The sequence below is a fragment of the Gossypium arboreum genome, chromosome 7 (assembly GCF_025698485.1).
Source record: "Gossypium arboreum isolate Shixiya-1 chromosome 7, ASM2569848v2, whole genome shotgun sequence".
NCBI lineage: Eukaryota > Viridiplantae > Streptophyta > Magnoliopsida > Malvales > Malvaceae > Gossypium > Gossypium arboreum.
This window is the reverse complement of record NC_069076.1, coordinates 61,077,504-61,092,289: the sequence shown is the minus strand read 5'-3', so window position 1 is coordinate 61,092,289 and position 14,786 is coordinate 61,077,504. Positions and strand designations below refer to the sequence as shown.

The 14,786-nt window shown below is 35.2% G+C and overlaps 1 protein-coding gene across 3 annotated transcripts; it reads left to right on the top strand.

Moving 5' to 3' along the window:
• The first annotated feature begins 2,809 nt into the window (after nt 1-2,809).
• LOC108460197 (transcription factor PIF1-like) lies at nt 2,810-8,044 on the top strand. 3 transcript variants are annotated; one of them, XR_008285950.1, is made up of 9 exons: nt 2,810-3,340; nt 3,446-4,319; nt 5,635-5,733; nt 5,827-5,892; nt 5,962-6,027; nt 6,666-7,064; nt 7,151-7,229; nt 7,529-7,772; nt 7,911-8,044. XR_008285950.1 is itself a non-coding variant. In XM_017759607.2 (8 exons), the coding sequence occupies exons 2-8, from the start codon at nt 3,462-3,464 to the stop codon at nt 7,543-7,545; spliced, it is 1,584 nt and encodes a 527-aa protein (XP_017615096.1). In that variant the 5' UTR covers nt 2,810-3,340; nt 3,451-3,461; the 3' UTR covers nt 7,546-8,044. The 3 variants fall into 3 exon arrangements, 2 of the variants coding, with proteins under 2 accessions (XP_017615096.1, XP_017615087.1); XM_017759607.2 differs by having other exon boundaries at nt 3,451-4,319; nt 7,529-8,044; XM_017759598.2 differs by having other exon boundaries at nt 7,529-8,044.
• The last annotated feature ends 6,742 nt before the right edge of the window (nt 8,045-14,786 follow it).

Below are 14,786 nucleotides of genomic sequence, written 5' to 3'. Positions count from 1 at the left end.
TTTGATTTGATTTTATGTGACCACGTTTTCCTTTAATGCTTTACTGTTAACTTTATGAATTTTATTTAAACTTTTTTTTATTTTGATAAATATTTTTATTTTATCATGCATCTCAATTAATATAAAATTTAATTTAAACTTTAAACTCCACACTTCTAAATAATAAAATTGTTGATTATATAGTTAAGATAAATAGAGGCGAAATTGATTCCCTGATTACTGCACTGGTTGGAAAAAAATATTCGACAATCATTATTAACTGTTGACAGATTACACTAATCTTCAAGTTCACTTTAATATGTTGTAAGTTGATGTTGTAAAAGGAAAATCTTTATTCCCTCTTTTTAGTTAAGCAATTATTGGCATCCTTAAAGCTATAAATATGGTAGTATTTTACAAAGTCATTTTCAAATTAAATAATTTCCTATGCAATATTCTTTTAACAACCATGTAACTTTCTTTTTTGAAAAAGATTGCACTTTACACATCATGAGATCATGGTTGTCTTTTGTTTTAACTGTAAAAATATTATCCTTGGGCTTTATCTGAATATATCTATCACCTTTACTTCAAAAAGATGGAAAAATGTGTCCTACAGTAACACTGCAAGTTAGATCCTTTCACTTCAAAAAAACAGGTTGGGTATACTAAATTTCTGGTCAGTTTGAGGTCTCAGAAATAATACAGAACCTAGGATTTTCCAAAATAATAAATAAATAAAATTTCATTTAATTGTATTGAAAATACAACCTTTAATTGTTTGTATTTTGTATCATTTAGCAATTTAGGCTTAATTAGGATATAAATAATCACATTTTTCTGTTTAATTTTATCAATTACAAACATAATTAATACTTGACGAGACTTAAATTAGAATAAATGAAAGTAAAATTATCAAGATTTAGACTTTGATTATTGTTGAGAACTTAAATGGAGTTAATGATGTGGCATATCATGAGTGGTTGGAATGTAGAATAAGAAAGGGTAAGAGATGTTATAATTTTGAAGTACAAAATGATAAGTACTGAAAAAAAAAATGATGAAAAATTGGAAGTCATAGGATGTGGGTGAGTGTGAAGGGACAGTCCCCCATATGGAGAAAGAAAACATGTTTCTTATCCCTACACTATTTCCCAACTGCCTCCTCCCACTTTCATCTTCATTTTTTTTGTTTAAATTACTAAAACAATACCTTCAAATAATAATCATTCTTTTAACACCAATCTTGGCTTCTTTTGCCCTTTCTTTAAATAATAATAATAATAGGGTTTGAATAGGTGTAATTTGATAAGAAAAAGAAATCAATTAAAATTTTACACACACAAAACTCCTTATGTTTTATTATTTTAATTTTTAAAATAAATTTAATACCAGTTATCAAAATTGCACTTCATGGATCATTGTAAATTATGGTCAAGCTTCTACCTCAACAACATTAAATATTAAATAATTACTTGAAGGTAAATACTTATAAACACCTTATTAAAAAAAAAGAAAGAAAGAATTTAATTTGGAGTTCCAATATTAAAATAAATTTGAATGAGATTGAAAAAGATTCTGATTATGCTTAAAGAGAGATGATATTATAAAATAATTATTTTGATAAAAGAAATATAATAAATTATTGCCAGTGCTAAAAGGAAATATATATATATATATATATATATATATAACATAAATAATCCAACTACCACTTATTATATACCAAAAAAAATCTATAAAGAGCATATAAAAAAGGTAGCATCTTATCTAAAAGAAGAAGAATTAATAATAATAATAATAATAATAATAATAATAAAGGATTAATTAAGTTTACATCATAAGACAGTTTACCGTTAATTGTCATTTTCTTCTTAAAGTAAACCCACTCACTTTCCTTTAATGACTACAATTTTATTTTATTAAATATAATATTAAGTATATAAGATGATACTTAAATTGAATGTATCAAAATTAGTATCCTAGTACTAATACTTTATTTGGAAAGGCTATGTGCCAATCATTGTTTTAAACCATAATTAAATCCAACTTTTCTTTCTTTCTAATTTATCAATTTAAGTAACTCGTGTTTTTTTTTTTTATTGTAACGTAATTTTTCTTGGAATAAAAAATTAGCGTCAGCAGTGGCACAAAATATATTAATAAAAATAGGACTAAGTGAAAATTAAAAGAAGAAAATTGAATGCAGTTTCGTAATTACCAGCGACAAAATTATCATTTCATTTGTCAAAAGCATGGAACTCAATAATTATAACTTTAGTGTCCAAAAAACATATTATATATAAAGAAAGAGAAACCGACTTGACTTGTAGTAAAGACAGCTGCCCAGCAGGTGTTGAACTGTAATTCAGCATTCTCACAGCTGAAAGCAAATTTTTTAGCATTAAAAATAAGTACAATTTGAGCATACGTATAAAACCCAGGGCTGACAATTCACATTCTTTTCAATATATATATTTTAATAAATATAATCATTTTTAACGTATTTTAACTAAGATAATGGTAGAAGTTAAATTGGATTTGAAAAATAAAGAATTTTATAGTTTTTCTTGTAATTTTATATAAAAAGTACTCATATTACATTTAAATTAAATTAATTATAATTATAAAAATTATGGATCTTCATCAAAATTTGAATCTAGTTAATAAGCCGATTACAATTCATGTAATTAAAATACATGGTTGATATACAAAATATATAATTGATACACACAAAAACCAGTACCGTCAATTTGTGGAAACAAAAAAAGATTGGGGTCCGCAGCTAAAAGAAAACAACCATTTTGTTTGTGGGCATCTGATTATTAATAAGAAGGAAGAAAGCGTTGGTACTATCCACTGTCAAAAGATGCAGAGAAAAACAGGATCTTATCTTTGGTGAAACACCTAAATTATACTTCATCCCCACACCAAATCTTTTTTTTCTAAAAAACCCTTCTCCTGCTTCCTTTTTTCTTCTCACACTGCCAATCTGCCATTTCAGTATATATACATATGCTACAACGTTGGAGAGCTTTGTACGGCTTTGGATTTTCAAATATATTTTGGTTTCCTATCTAGGGTTTTTTCATAACACCACCTATGTTGTATTTCTTTTAGGATTTCCACTTCTACACAAGTAAAAAACAAACCATTCTCTTACGGCCTTAACACCTTAAATACTTACAATTTCCTCCTTCCTTTTTCTACAATTTTTCTATTTGGGTGGGTTATTAATGATTAATATAAATACAGATTAAAGTGTTAAGAGAGAGAGGATGAATCACTGCGTCCCCGATTTCGAAATGGAAGATGATGATTCCATCCCTTCTACTTTAACTCGCTCTAAAAAGCCTTCCATGTAAGCTAAGCCTTCTTCTTCCTCTTCTTTATTTTATTTATTTTTTATCGCTTTATTATTGTTGCCAAAACCGTGAGTTGATGACGCGATGGAATTATGAAATAGGCCAGAGGATGAAATCATGGAGCTGTTGTGGCAAAACGGTCAAGTTGTTATGCAGAGCCAAAACCAAAGATCTATCAAGAAGTCACCGCCGTTCAAATTCCAAGGCGCCGACCCATCTGCTACCAAAGAGATCCGGTCTTCCTCATCTCACCATCATCATCAACAACAGCAGCAGCAGCAGCAGCAGCAGCAATCGCTTACCGATCATCACCTCTTTATTCAAGAAGACGAAATGGCTTCATGGCTTCACTATCCTCTCAGCGACGCCAGCTTCGACCACGATTTCTGTGCTGATCTCCTCTATCCTTCCTCCGCCGCCCCTTGCCTTACCTCCACCACCGCCACAACCTCCGCTCCTCCTCCACTCGGGAAAGTTACTCAAGTTTCAGCTTTAGCTGTGGCGTCAGCTTCTAGGCCCCCGATACCGCCGTCGAGGAGGAATGAGTTGGAGTCGACGAGGATTCAGAACTTCGTTCACTTCTCCAGGCATAAAGCGGTGAGGGTGGAACAATCTAAACAGTCTAATTCTAAGAGCGTAGTTAGGGAATTGACGGTCGTTGATTCCAGCGATACTCCGGCTATGGCTCCCGAATCAGGAGCCTCTCAGGCCATGCCCTGCAACACTGAGGCAGCTTCTGGAGAAAACGACAATATTAACTGCGCCAACATGAGCGTCGCTGCAGGAGCCAACACGCGATCAGCTGGTGTCAGCGGGAGTGCCTGCAAAGACAATTTAGCCGCGTACGAGGTCACGGTGACATCGTCACCTGGCGGCTCCGGTGCCAGTGCCGAACCCACGGCTCAAAAGGCAGCCGCCGCTGAGGACCGGAAGCGTAAAGGAAGAGAACTGGAGGACACCGAATATCACAGCGAGGTTAGTTCATTGGAGTTAAAAGTTTTCTGTTCTGTCTCGGCTAACGTGCGCCAGGGGTTAACGTTGTTTAACATGAGCACCCTTCTCTTTGTCGCTGGTGCACCACTAGAGCACACTGTTTTTTTTTTAAGGCAGAACACTGTATCAAACTATCAATCCAAAGATAAAACTAAAATATAATGGTAATACAATTTGTATAATAGTTAAATTATATTTTATTTTTATTTAAAATTGAGAAATTAACAGACAAATGATAAATTGATTTTTTTAAATTTCATTTAATTGTACAGTTAAAAACTAATATTTGTTAATAAAATAACCATAAAGTGACACGTGATATGTTATGTCACGTGTACCTTATTTTAACATATATAGGTTAGTTTTTAATAGTAAAAATAAATGAAAATTTTAACAAAATAATCAGTTTGCTTTTTCATCTAATATATAGAAATTAATTTATTAATTTTTATAATAGATGAGACAAAATACAATCAACTTTTAATATATGAGCAGCAACTAACATAAAAAATGATAAAATTACTAGATTATGCCAAACTAATTGTTTGGATGAAAAATTTGTAATAATATATTATTAAAAGTTAAATAAAAATTTTGAAATGGTATTTAAAATGTATTATGTCTTGTGTTAAAATTCATTGATTATATATAAAATGTAAAAGGATAAATATTAAATAAAATGATATTTTAATAATTTCTTAATATAAAATATCTTTATATTAGTATAAATATAGAGAAGTCAATGAAGCTAATATCAATATTTATTAATGATTATATTTAATAAAATAACATTATTTACAAATAATTCACATTAGACAGTCTTAAAGATTGTTAGACGGCAAAAACACAAGGAACTGGTATCGTAGTCCCGATCACAGCCGGGCTCAATTAGTTATTCAACAATTTATTTTGATATAATGGTAAATTTAATTATCAAATATTTATATTTAATTTTTTAAAAATTATAAATTATTAAATTATTAAATTATTAAAATTATATTTTATTATTATAAAATTACAATTTAATTTTATTCGCTCAATAAATTTTCTAACTTCACCCTGATACCTTTGGTGGTATGTTTCTATATTCCTATCAGTTAAGAAGCCAATGCTATAAGGATATGGTCAAATGCAGAAGTTTTAAGTACCCTTTTACTGAACTCATACGTAGAGATTTAACTGCGTACAATTAGTTTCATTGCATTGAAAAAGAACTCATACGTAGTGACTACGTGCATACCCTTTCTTTCTATTAAAAAATGTCATGTATTTACTGATAAATTTATTTGTACCAAAGGATGTTGAGTTCGAATCTGCTGACACAAAGAAACAAACACGAGGATCCACGTCAACAAAAAGGTCTCGTGCTGCAGAGGTCCATAACCTCTCAGAAAGGGTCAGTGTTGTATAACATTATAATACTGTTGATGATTTTGGTCTTCCTTTGTGTAATTACATTGCTTTAGAGTTCATATATTCTCGTGTGCAGAGACGCAGAGATAGGATTAATGAAAAGATGAGGGCTTTGCAAGAACTTATACCTCGTTGCAACAAGGTTTGTCATGTTATATTTGCACTATTTTTTCTGCTGCTATTAACATATTTGCATGTTTCTGTGTCTCAGTCAGACAAAGCCTCAATGCTGGATGAAGCAATTGAGTATTTGAAGTCACTTCAGTTGCAAGTTCAGGTATGTCTTTGCTTGTACTTAATGAGATACATGTGAAATTATGTTTGATGTTAGCTTTTACAACTCTGTAACAAAGAGTGGTTTTACTGGGTTACTGTCCTTTATAGCAATTTTGTTGTGTTAAAATGTGGAGAGTAAAAGTAACTTATGTCTCTGTTCCATCTAGAATACATGTTTTTGTAGCCTGTTAGGATCAGACTTGAAGCTGCAGCACTGAAAGTACTTAATGAACAAGCTTTCACCTGCCCTATTTTGAATGTTATGGAACTGTTAATTGTAGGGACTTCACCATTGAAACATCACCAAACTCAAAGAGTCGAGAGGCAAGATTTCTTTTTGGGAACATGATTTTTACTTGATATACATGAATAGATTAAATTTCAGATTGAAACACCAATGAACTAATTAAGAACTAGAGCTTAATGAGTAACTAAATAAGAATGTGCATACTTTCTCATTCTAAAATTATAAACCTATCCTAACCATAGCACTTTATTCTCAGTTTGCTTCGGCTCTTGTAACATAAATAACATCTTCATCAATTCCGCCTACTATGCAGTAAGTTAGGATATGATTGTTATGTTCTATTCACAATATGTTCAGTGAACTGTTTTATTTTAAAATTTAACTTTATACAGATGATGTCCATGGGGTGTGGCATGGTCCCAATGATGTTTCCTGGTGTTCAACAATACATGCCAACAATGGGAATGGGAATTGGAATGGGCATGGGCATGGATATTGGAAGGCCAACGATGCCATTTACAAATGTTTTGGCTGGCTCACCATTACCAACACCAGCAGCTGCTGCTCATCTGGGTCCAAGATTTCCTATGCCACCCTTTCATCTGCCACCACCGGCTCTGGCTCCAGCTCCAGCTCCTGATCCATCAAGAATCCAACCAAACAATCAGTCAGACACCATGTTAAACCGGCTTGGTGTACAAAACCCGAACCAGCCTTGTGTCCCGAACTTTGCTGATCCTTATCAACAGTATAATATTGGTCTTCACCCGATGCAATTATCCCCTCCACAGGTAGTGTTTAGCATGTCATTCTCAAAATTATGGCTTCACATCTATCATATGAAGTACTGATTACTAATTAATTTCGCCTCTTACAGAATCAAGCGATGGCCCAGACAAGTTCTAGTAAACCCAGTACCAGTAAGGGAGCTGATAATCTTGAAAATCACCCATCAGGTAGGTCCATTGTTGTCTACTTCACCATTATTAGAAGATGGTTGTTGACAAAAGTATACACATGAGAAAAGAAGACAGTACATGCCATGTCCCCCTCTAATCATTTCTATAATTAGGATCCACATATATAGCATGTACAGACTTGAGCCATTGTGGTGAAATTAACCTGGTTTCCACTAAAATCATGTCAGCTCGAATGATGAGTGAGACATATATTTATTAGCCATTAATTAAAAGTTCACTTACTGTTTAATGATGGATGATTCCTAATGTACTTTTTATTGGATGACATCATGAAGGTGACATGACAAGATAGCACTAAAAGGATTTACAAGTGGTGGCCGGCCAGCATCAACTACTCTCAGGCTGCAAGCAGATTCTATTATCTGAATCCTGGTCGCAAGTGCTGCTTGCTTGTGTATTCCTTTTGACTTCCATAACATGAAAACATTGAAGAAAGAGCTCCTGTGCATTACAGGTTCACAATTCTGTTTGGGATCACTCAGGGAAAGGTTCTTACCTTTTCTAAAAAGTTTTGTTAGTGTAAGAGAACCTTCTTGTCTGAGACCAACTTAAAAAAAAAAAAAAATACTAGCTAAATGTTGTAACACAGCTAGAATGTAATTATTACTCCACCATAGAAATATTTGGTTAAAACAGTTTGTTTTTCTGTTTGTTCAGAATAAGAAAGAGGCTTAGACAGCAGAATGTAGCAACAGAAGAAAAAGTCACCTTTGGCTTTTGATTGGATGACTCTGGTTTGCTCACAAACCCACCCAAGTGGTTCTTAAGTTATTATTATCTTTGAGTATAAACAGATTGCAAATATTAATATTGGAATCTTGATCAATATAGATGTGGTGTCGAAAATTGTCTTAATCAACCAACTTATTGAGGTCAATTTTCAATACTGAGGGTAAAAGTTTTAAGCAGGACAAAGGGGATATTAAGCAGAGTTATGAAAAGAGGTTTCAACTTCTAGATTGGTTCTCTTCTGAACCTAAAAAATGTACAGAGGAGGGAATGGCCACTTTTTCACTTTGCCTTTTTTATGAGCCAAAATTCATCTTCTCTCAACCTTAAAAAGAATGCATAAGAGAAATAGTTGCTGTTCCCTTTTCTTTTTTTAATCTTTTTTTGAGTGCTTATTAAGCTTTGGTCCAATGATTCCCAATCCAAAAGGCAGGCCAACCAAGAAATGCCAATGATATAGGTATGAGAAGGACCCTTTATTGATAATATATGCTGAAATTAATGTAGGTTGACAACAGTATGTGGGAACAGCAATGCTGGGGCAAGATTGTCCTCACGACGCCTTAATAATAATAACAAGGTGTCTTTAAAACTATGAGAACGACCTCTCATTTGGGATACAAAGAACAAAAAGGGGTACACATTCAGTTCACCTAATGGATGAGATGATTGGCTTTCCTTTCGTTCTTATTATCACAATGACAAGAAGATTTCACATTCTCTTCAAAACTGCATGAGACAAACCAAGGCATAAAATAGTCAACCATCCCCTCTCAACTCTTCTTTCTTATTCTCTACTACCATTTGACAGCTTGTTGGTTGGAAGATAAAAGGAACGGACGGGAACTGGGAACGGCTATACCAAGCAAAATGCTATTGCAAAACTCGAGGAAGAGGATATGCATAAGGGTTTAGCCAATCAATACGCTGCCGTCTCCATTATCAGATTCCTAGACGGCAGCATGATTTCCATTCCTCCTCCATGCAATCACAACTTGGACATAACCATATCGACATCATTGTAGTCAGCAAAGAACTGTTTGGTAGATGAGTTATTGAAGATGTTCATCCTTGAAAGCTTCACGGCCGGAATAAGCTGTTTGGTAGATTTAAGGCCCAAAAATCTTCATGGGCACAACTTCCATTATAAAATTTTGGATAATTGTAAAAAAAAAAAAATTAAGTGTATACTAATATTATCTAAGTAAAAGTGTAACGAGCAACAGACCAAAGCTCATCATGAGTGCGTAAAGAGTGTTCTATGGACGTCAACTAATTAAATGTAATTCTTTTGACCCATTTGAACTGACCCGACTCGTGAAAGATATAAAAAAAATTTATCCATTTAAAACCTTAATGATCCAATGAAACACTCTACTAAAATTGGAGTTATTAGGGTAATTAGTGTAAGTCCTAATGATAAAGATATATAGAATTTAAATGTCAGTTGTAGATAGACTATGATCTTGCTCATCTATAAATAGAGAACTTCCATGTAATCTTTCATAGTAATTTAATACTATTAAAAATATTTACTCAAATACCTTATGTACCTTGCTTTCTGGTGGCATTTTATGTTCTTTCCTTTCTCTTTTATTTTAAATTGCTTCCACTTTATTTCTCGTGCTTGAAGAGAATTTCTATCAAGAATTTTCAACAAAATCACCTAAAGTTATATGAATTATGAGATGAAATTTCTAATCTTGTGACACAAGAACTAATCAATTTTTAATTAGTTTTAGTATGTAATTATTTAACTACATACTAAAAAATATTTTACACTATTTAAAGTTTAAACCCTAGCGCTATTAGTTTCAGCATTTCTTCCGCGAATATCTTTTTCTTCTTATGCAATTCAATGCAGTTGGAGATTCTATGATGCTGAAAAATATCAATAAATTGCTAGTTTAAACTATAATGAGGAGTAAAAAAACAGTTAAGCATTTGCCCTCACTGCTCATGACAGTAAGGACCTTTTTACTAGAGGTATTTTGAGTTATGTAACCTGCATTTGCAAAATATTTGAAGCGTTTAACTTGGGTCATCAACTTCCTAAAATCCTAACAACATTGGAATGAAACTAAGAATAAGGAAAAAAGGATTGTGTGAATACGTATTTATTTGATAAACGTGCTTTTTATTCATCCAAAAATCAGCAAAATCTTGCTATAAGAAAAAGACTATAGGAACACTCTTCTAACTGTAAACTTTACAAAACAATTAAGCAAGTCAAATGTTCAAACTTCACGTAGAAGAGGCAAATTTCCTAAAAAGCCTAGCATCAATAGAGCCCTTAATCAACACATAAAGACCCTCCACCTTCCTTCATGGAGGTACACCATGACAGTCTAAGAAGAATAGTGACCATTGATTTCTCTTTTCCTAACTGGTAATGCCATAAAGTATACATTACCTGCAAATTACAAGCATATAAAACCTTCTTCTTTTTTTGCTTCATTCGAACTACTCTGTTGTCGAAGACAAAATAGAGTAGCAACCAAAACTGAAAATTACAGCAGTCAATTTAAGGACACAGTTCCTCTAACAAGAAACCTTCAAACAAAACAAGATATCACCACCAAGCTTTAAATGTAACACCCCAAACCTGGCCTAGATGTTATAGTCAAATCTAGCAATGTCACATGATAGTGCTTTTGAAACTGTATCGTCGCTTTCCGTTTCTCCTTTTAAAAAGTTTTTCATTATTTTATGTTAATTCCAAATCGTTTCATTTGTTTCCAAAACGATAACCGTTTCCCCAAAACATTTATACTTTGCGGAAGCTTTTAGAGCAATTTGCAAAAAACGTGGTGTTTTGGTAAAACATTTGACTCTTTCAAAAAACCTGCATTTTCCTACTAACAATAGTAAAAACTATAAGACGACTCAAATCCCAAATAAAAGTTAAAATCTTGATAAATATAAAACCGTAAATCTATCATGAGGCGGTAGTAATGGTCACCATCGAGTCCTCCGCTACACCGATCCGTCTACTGTTGGGGATTACCTGAACAGATTAAATAGAAAAGGGTGAGTTTCGCAACTCAGTGTGTAATCCCCACATATATCATACATACAGAGTAAACATTAGAATTCAGAAATCAACAGACTGGGCTAGAGCCCATTTTAGAAATCAGTTTGGGCCTTAGCCCAATCAAATACAGAATGCAGATCAGAATATCAGAATCCTACCCACCAGCCTCTACACACCATCTTCGTCTAGCCCTACAAACCATATGGGGATAAAATAAACCCACCCATCCCTACACACCAAACTGTACCGAAATACGGCACATAATCAGAATAATGCAGCAGAGCTGCCAGATACTAGGCTAAAGAGCCTTTCAGACACTTCCTTCAATAGATCATCAACCCACCCCGATGCAATGCAACATACATAATATGTCATGCTAGTATGCAAGTTATTAGATCATACAAACGGTACAGTACAGATAACACCTAATCAGATCACATCAATAGGGGTCTTAGTAACACTTACCGACCCTACCGTAGGTCCATAATCGACTTGGGCAACTTGTGCAACCTTACAGATCATTTTAGAAAAATAGGCTTACACGCCCATGTGGCCTGCCCGTGTGGGCCCACATGCCCGTGTGGTTCACTCGTGTGGGCCTATAAACCCGTGTGGCCCACACAACCCAATTGGCCTAGCCTATGTCTCACACACAGCCTCGCCAGTTATCACACAACCGTGTTCGTCACGCCTGTGTCGCATGCACACGGCCTGGTTCGTCAATCACACGGCCGTGTATCGCCACATGGCCTCCACACGGGCAATCTACACGCTCGTATGGCGTCGACAGTTTACTTTTTGACTTTCACCGAATCTTGTTTTCGATGCAATCGAAGTACACACCTGTATCAAACTGACGCAAAAGAAATTCCCGAGCCTTCTAGAACCTATATTTGACCAAATTAACCCATTGATTAATCACTTGTTTCGACAACCAAACGAAATATCCCCAATATATAACTCGAGAACTAAACCAACAACGCTTCGAAAAAGCTTACTCGACAAAATTGAGATTCAGTCATCTCCACACATTGGAATAACCGTTTAACCCCTTTGAGCAGCACCTAACGAGAGTAAAATGAACCCTTTGTTAAAAAGCCTAATTGCAATGTTAAGAACTACTAAAACAGAACAACTTACCAAACGAAGTAGTCACCGCGTATAAATGAACGAGGTAATTTTAGAAAAGAAATTGAAGAAAAAGTGGGAAAAAGAAAAGAGAGAAAATTTCGACAGAGGAAAGGAAATTGAAAAAAAAAAGTTAGTTTTTTTGCAGAGAAAATTTTAGGGAAACTGATAATTTCTCTCATTATCTCCTCAAATCACTCACCACTATCCGACTAACAGGCTTTCAGTTTGACCCGAACTCTCTCGGTCAATTACACAAAAATAAACTCCCTCGCTCGCACAAGGATTCGAATACAGAACCTCCAGCAATTTTACACTCAGCTTAACCACCAGACCAGCAGGCCCCTTCTGATATGATTTTACCACTACTTAAATATAAGCCTAGAGAATAAGGTTAAGGCTTTATTCAGAAAAATACCAAAATTTCCCAAAGCTAAAGCTTGAACTTGGGACCTCTCACACACACCCGGAGCACTTAATTACTAAAGCAAATACACAATTGTGTCATATTCTAACAAAATCAAAAATATAAATTTGGGGGCGCTACAACTCTACCCCCTAAAAGAAAATTTCATTTTCAAAATTTACCTGATCAAAATAGGTGAGGATACTGCTAATGCATCACATCCTCAAGCTCCCACGAAGCCTCCTCAGTGCTATGATTCCATCACAACACCTTCACTAAAGGAATGGATTTCCTCCTCAGAACCTTGACATCGCAATCCAGAATCTGGATCAGCTCCTCCTCAAAGGTCAAATCAAGTCGAACCTCGATTTCCTCCACAGGCACAATATGTGTGGGATCAGAGCAGTAGCGTCTCAACATCGAGACATGGAACACATCATGTATGTGACCTAACTCTGGAGGTAACTCGAATTGATATACGACTGGCCCTACTCGTTTCAGAATTCGGTACGGCCTAATAAATCGAGGGCTCAGTTTGCCATTGCGACCGAACCTCAGAACCTTCTTCCATGGCGAAACCTTAAAGAAAACCATGTCCCCTATAGAATACTCGATGTCCTTCCTCTTTAAATCAGCATAGGACTTCTGTTTATCAGAAGCCGCTTTCAGTCGATCTCGAATCAAGCGGACTTTATCATCAGTTTCAGAAGCCATTTCTAGACCTAGAACACGTCGCTCACCCAACTCAGTCCAGTATAAGGGAATGCGATACTTACGACCATACAGTGCCTCGTAAGGTGCCATATGTATATTAGATTGATAGCTATTATTGTAACCGAACTCTGCTAATGGCAAGTACTCCTCCCAATTGCCCCGAAAATCTATAATGTAACCTCTCAACATGTCCTTCAATATCTGAATCACCCTCTCCGACTAACCATCTGTCTGAGGATGAAAAGCAGTACTGAAGTCTAATCTCGAACCAAAAGCCTCGTGAAGCTTCTATCAGAACCGAGACGTAGAACGAGGATCCCTATCAGAAATGATCTAGATAGATACTCCATGTAGGGAGAAGTCTATCCTAACAAGAATAAAATGTGCAGTCTTGGTCAATGGATCTACGATAACCCAAACAGAATCCTTCTTAGTGGGTGTTAGGGGTAACCTACAAATGAAGTCTATAGTTACTCGCTCCCATTTCCACATCAGTATCTTAACTGGCTGCAGCAAACCTGAAGGTAACTGATTCTCAACCTTAACCTGTTAACAAGTCAAACAACGAGCAACAAAGTCCGTAACCTCACGTTTCAACCCTAGCCACCAGTACAACTCTCGGAGATCTTGGTACATCTTGCTCCTACTGGGATGCATAGCATAAGGGCTACTATGCACCTCCCTCAGAATCGACTGTCTTAAGTCATCATCATTCAGTACACATATCTATCCTTGGAAACACAATACCCTATCATCATTAATCCCAAAATCTGTAGTAATTCCACTCTCAATCTGACGAAAACACAACTTTAGAGACTTATCCCCCTTCTGTTTATCTCTGATTTGATCAATCCATGTCGGTCTAACCTGAAGTTCTGCCAACAGACTCTCATCGTCGAAAAGACTCAGTCGAGCAAAGATCACTCTCAGATCAGTCATAGCCCTACGGGTTAACGCATCAGCCACCACATTGGCCTTACCAGGATGACACTTGATAGCACAGTCGTAATCCTTAAGTAGTTCAACCCATCGATGCTGCCTAAGGTTTAACTCCTTCTAAGTGAGGAGGTATTTGAGGCTCTTGTGATCAGTGTAGATGGTACACTTCTCATCGTATAGATAGTGCCTCCGATCTTAAAAGTAAAGACTACTGCTGCCAACTCCAAATCATGCGTCTGATAATTAGCCTCATGAGTCTTGAGCTGTGGAGACGCATAAGTAACTACCTTTCTGTCTTACATCAGAACACAACCCAGACCCACATGCGATGCATCACTGTATACCACGAAGTCCTTACCGGGTTCAAGCTGAACAAGTGCCTGGCTTAACACAATCTTGAGCTTCTCAAAGCTCTCCTGTTATGTATCAATCCACACGAAAGGAACTCCCTTACGCAGTAACTTAGTCCTCGGAGCTGTGATAAAAAATAACCTTTTTATGAAATATCGATAATATCCAACCAGCCCCAGAAAATTGTAGATCTCAGACACATTCTTCGGCTATTTCCAACCCAAAATAGCCT

Bases quoted from the DNA above. Each gene is read 5' to 3' on its own strand.
- LOC108460197 (XM_017759598.2), top strand. From the start codon at position 3,258: ATGAATCACTGCGTCCCCGATTTCGAAATGGAAGATGATGATTCCATC. The intron at 5,734-5,826 runs GTCAGTGTTGTA...TCTCGTGTGCAG, and splicing joins TCCATAACCTCTCAGAAAGG to AGACGCAGAGATAGGATTAA. The intron at 7,065-7,150 runs GTAGTGTTTAGC...CGCCTCTTACAG, and splicing joins TGCAATTATCCCCTCCACAG to AATCAAGCGATGGCCCAGAC.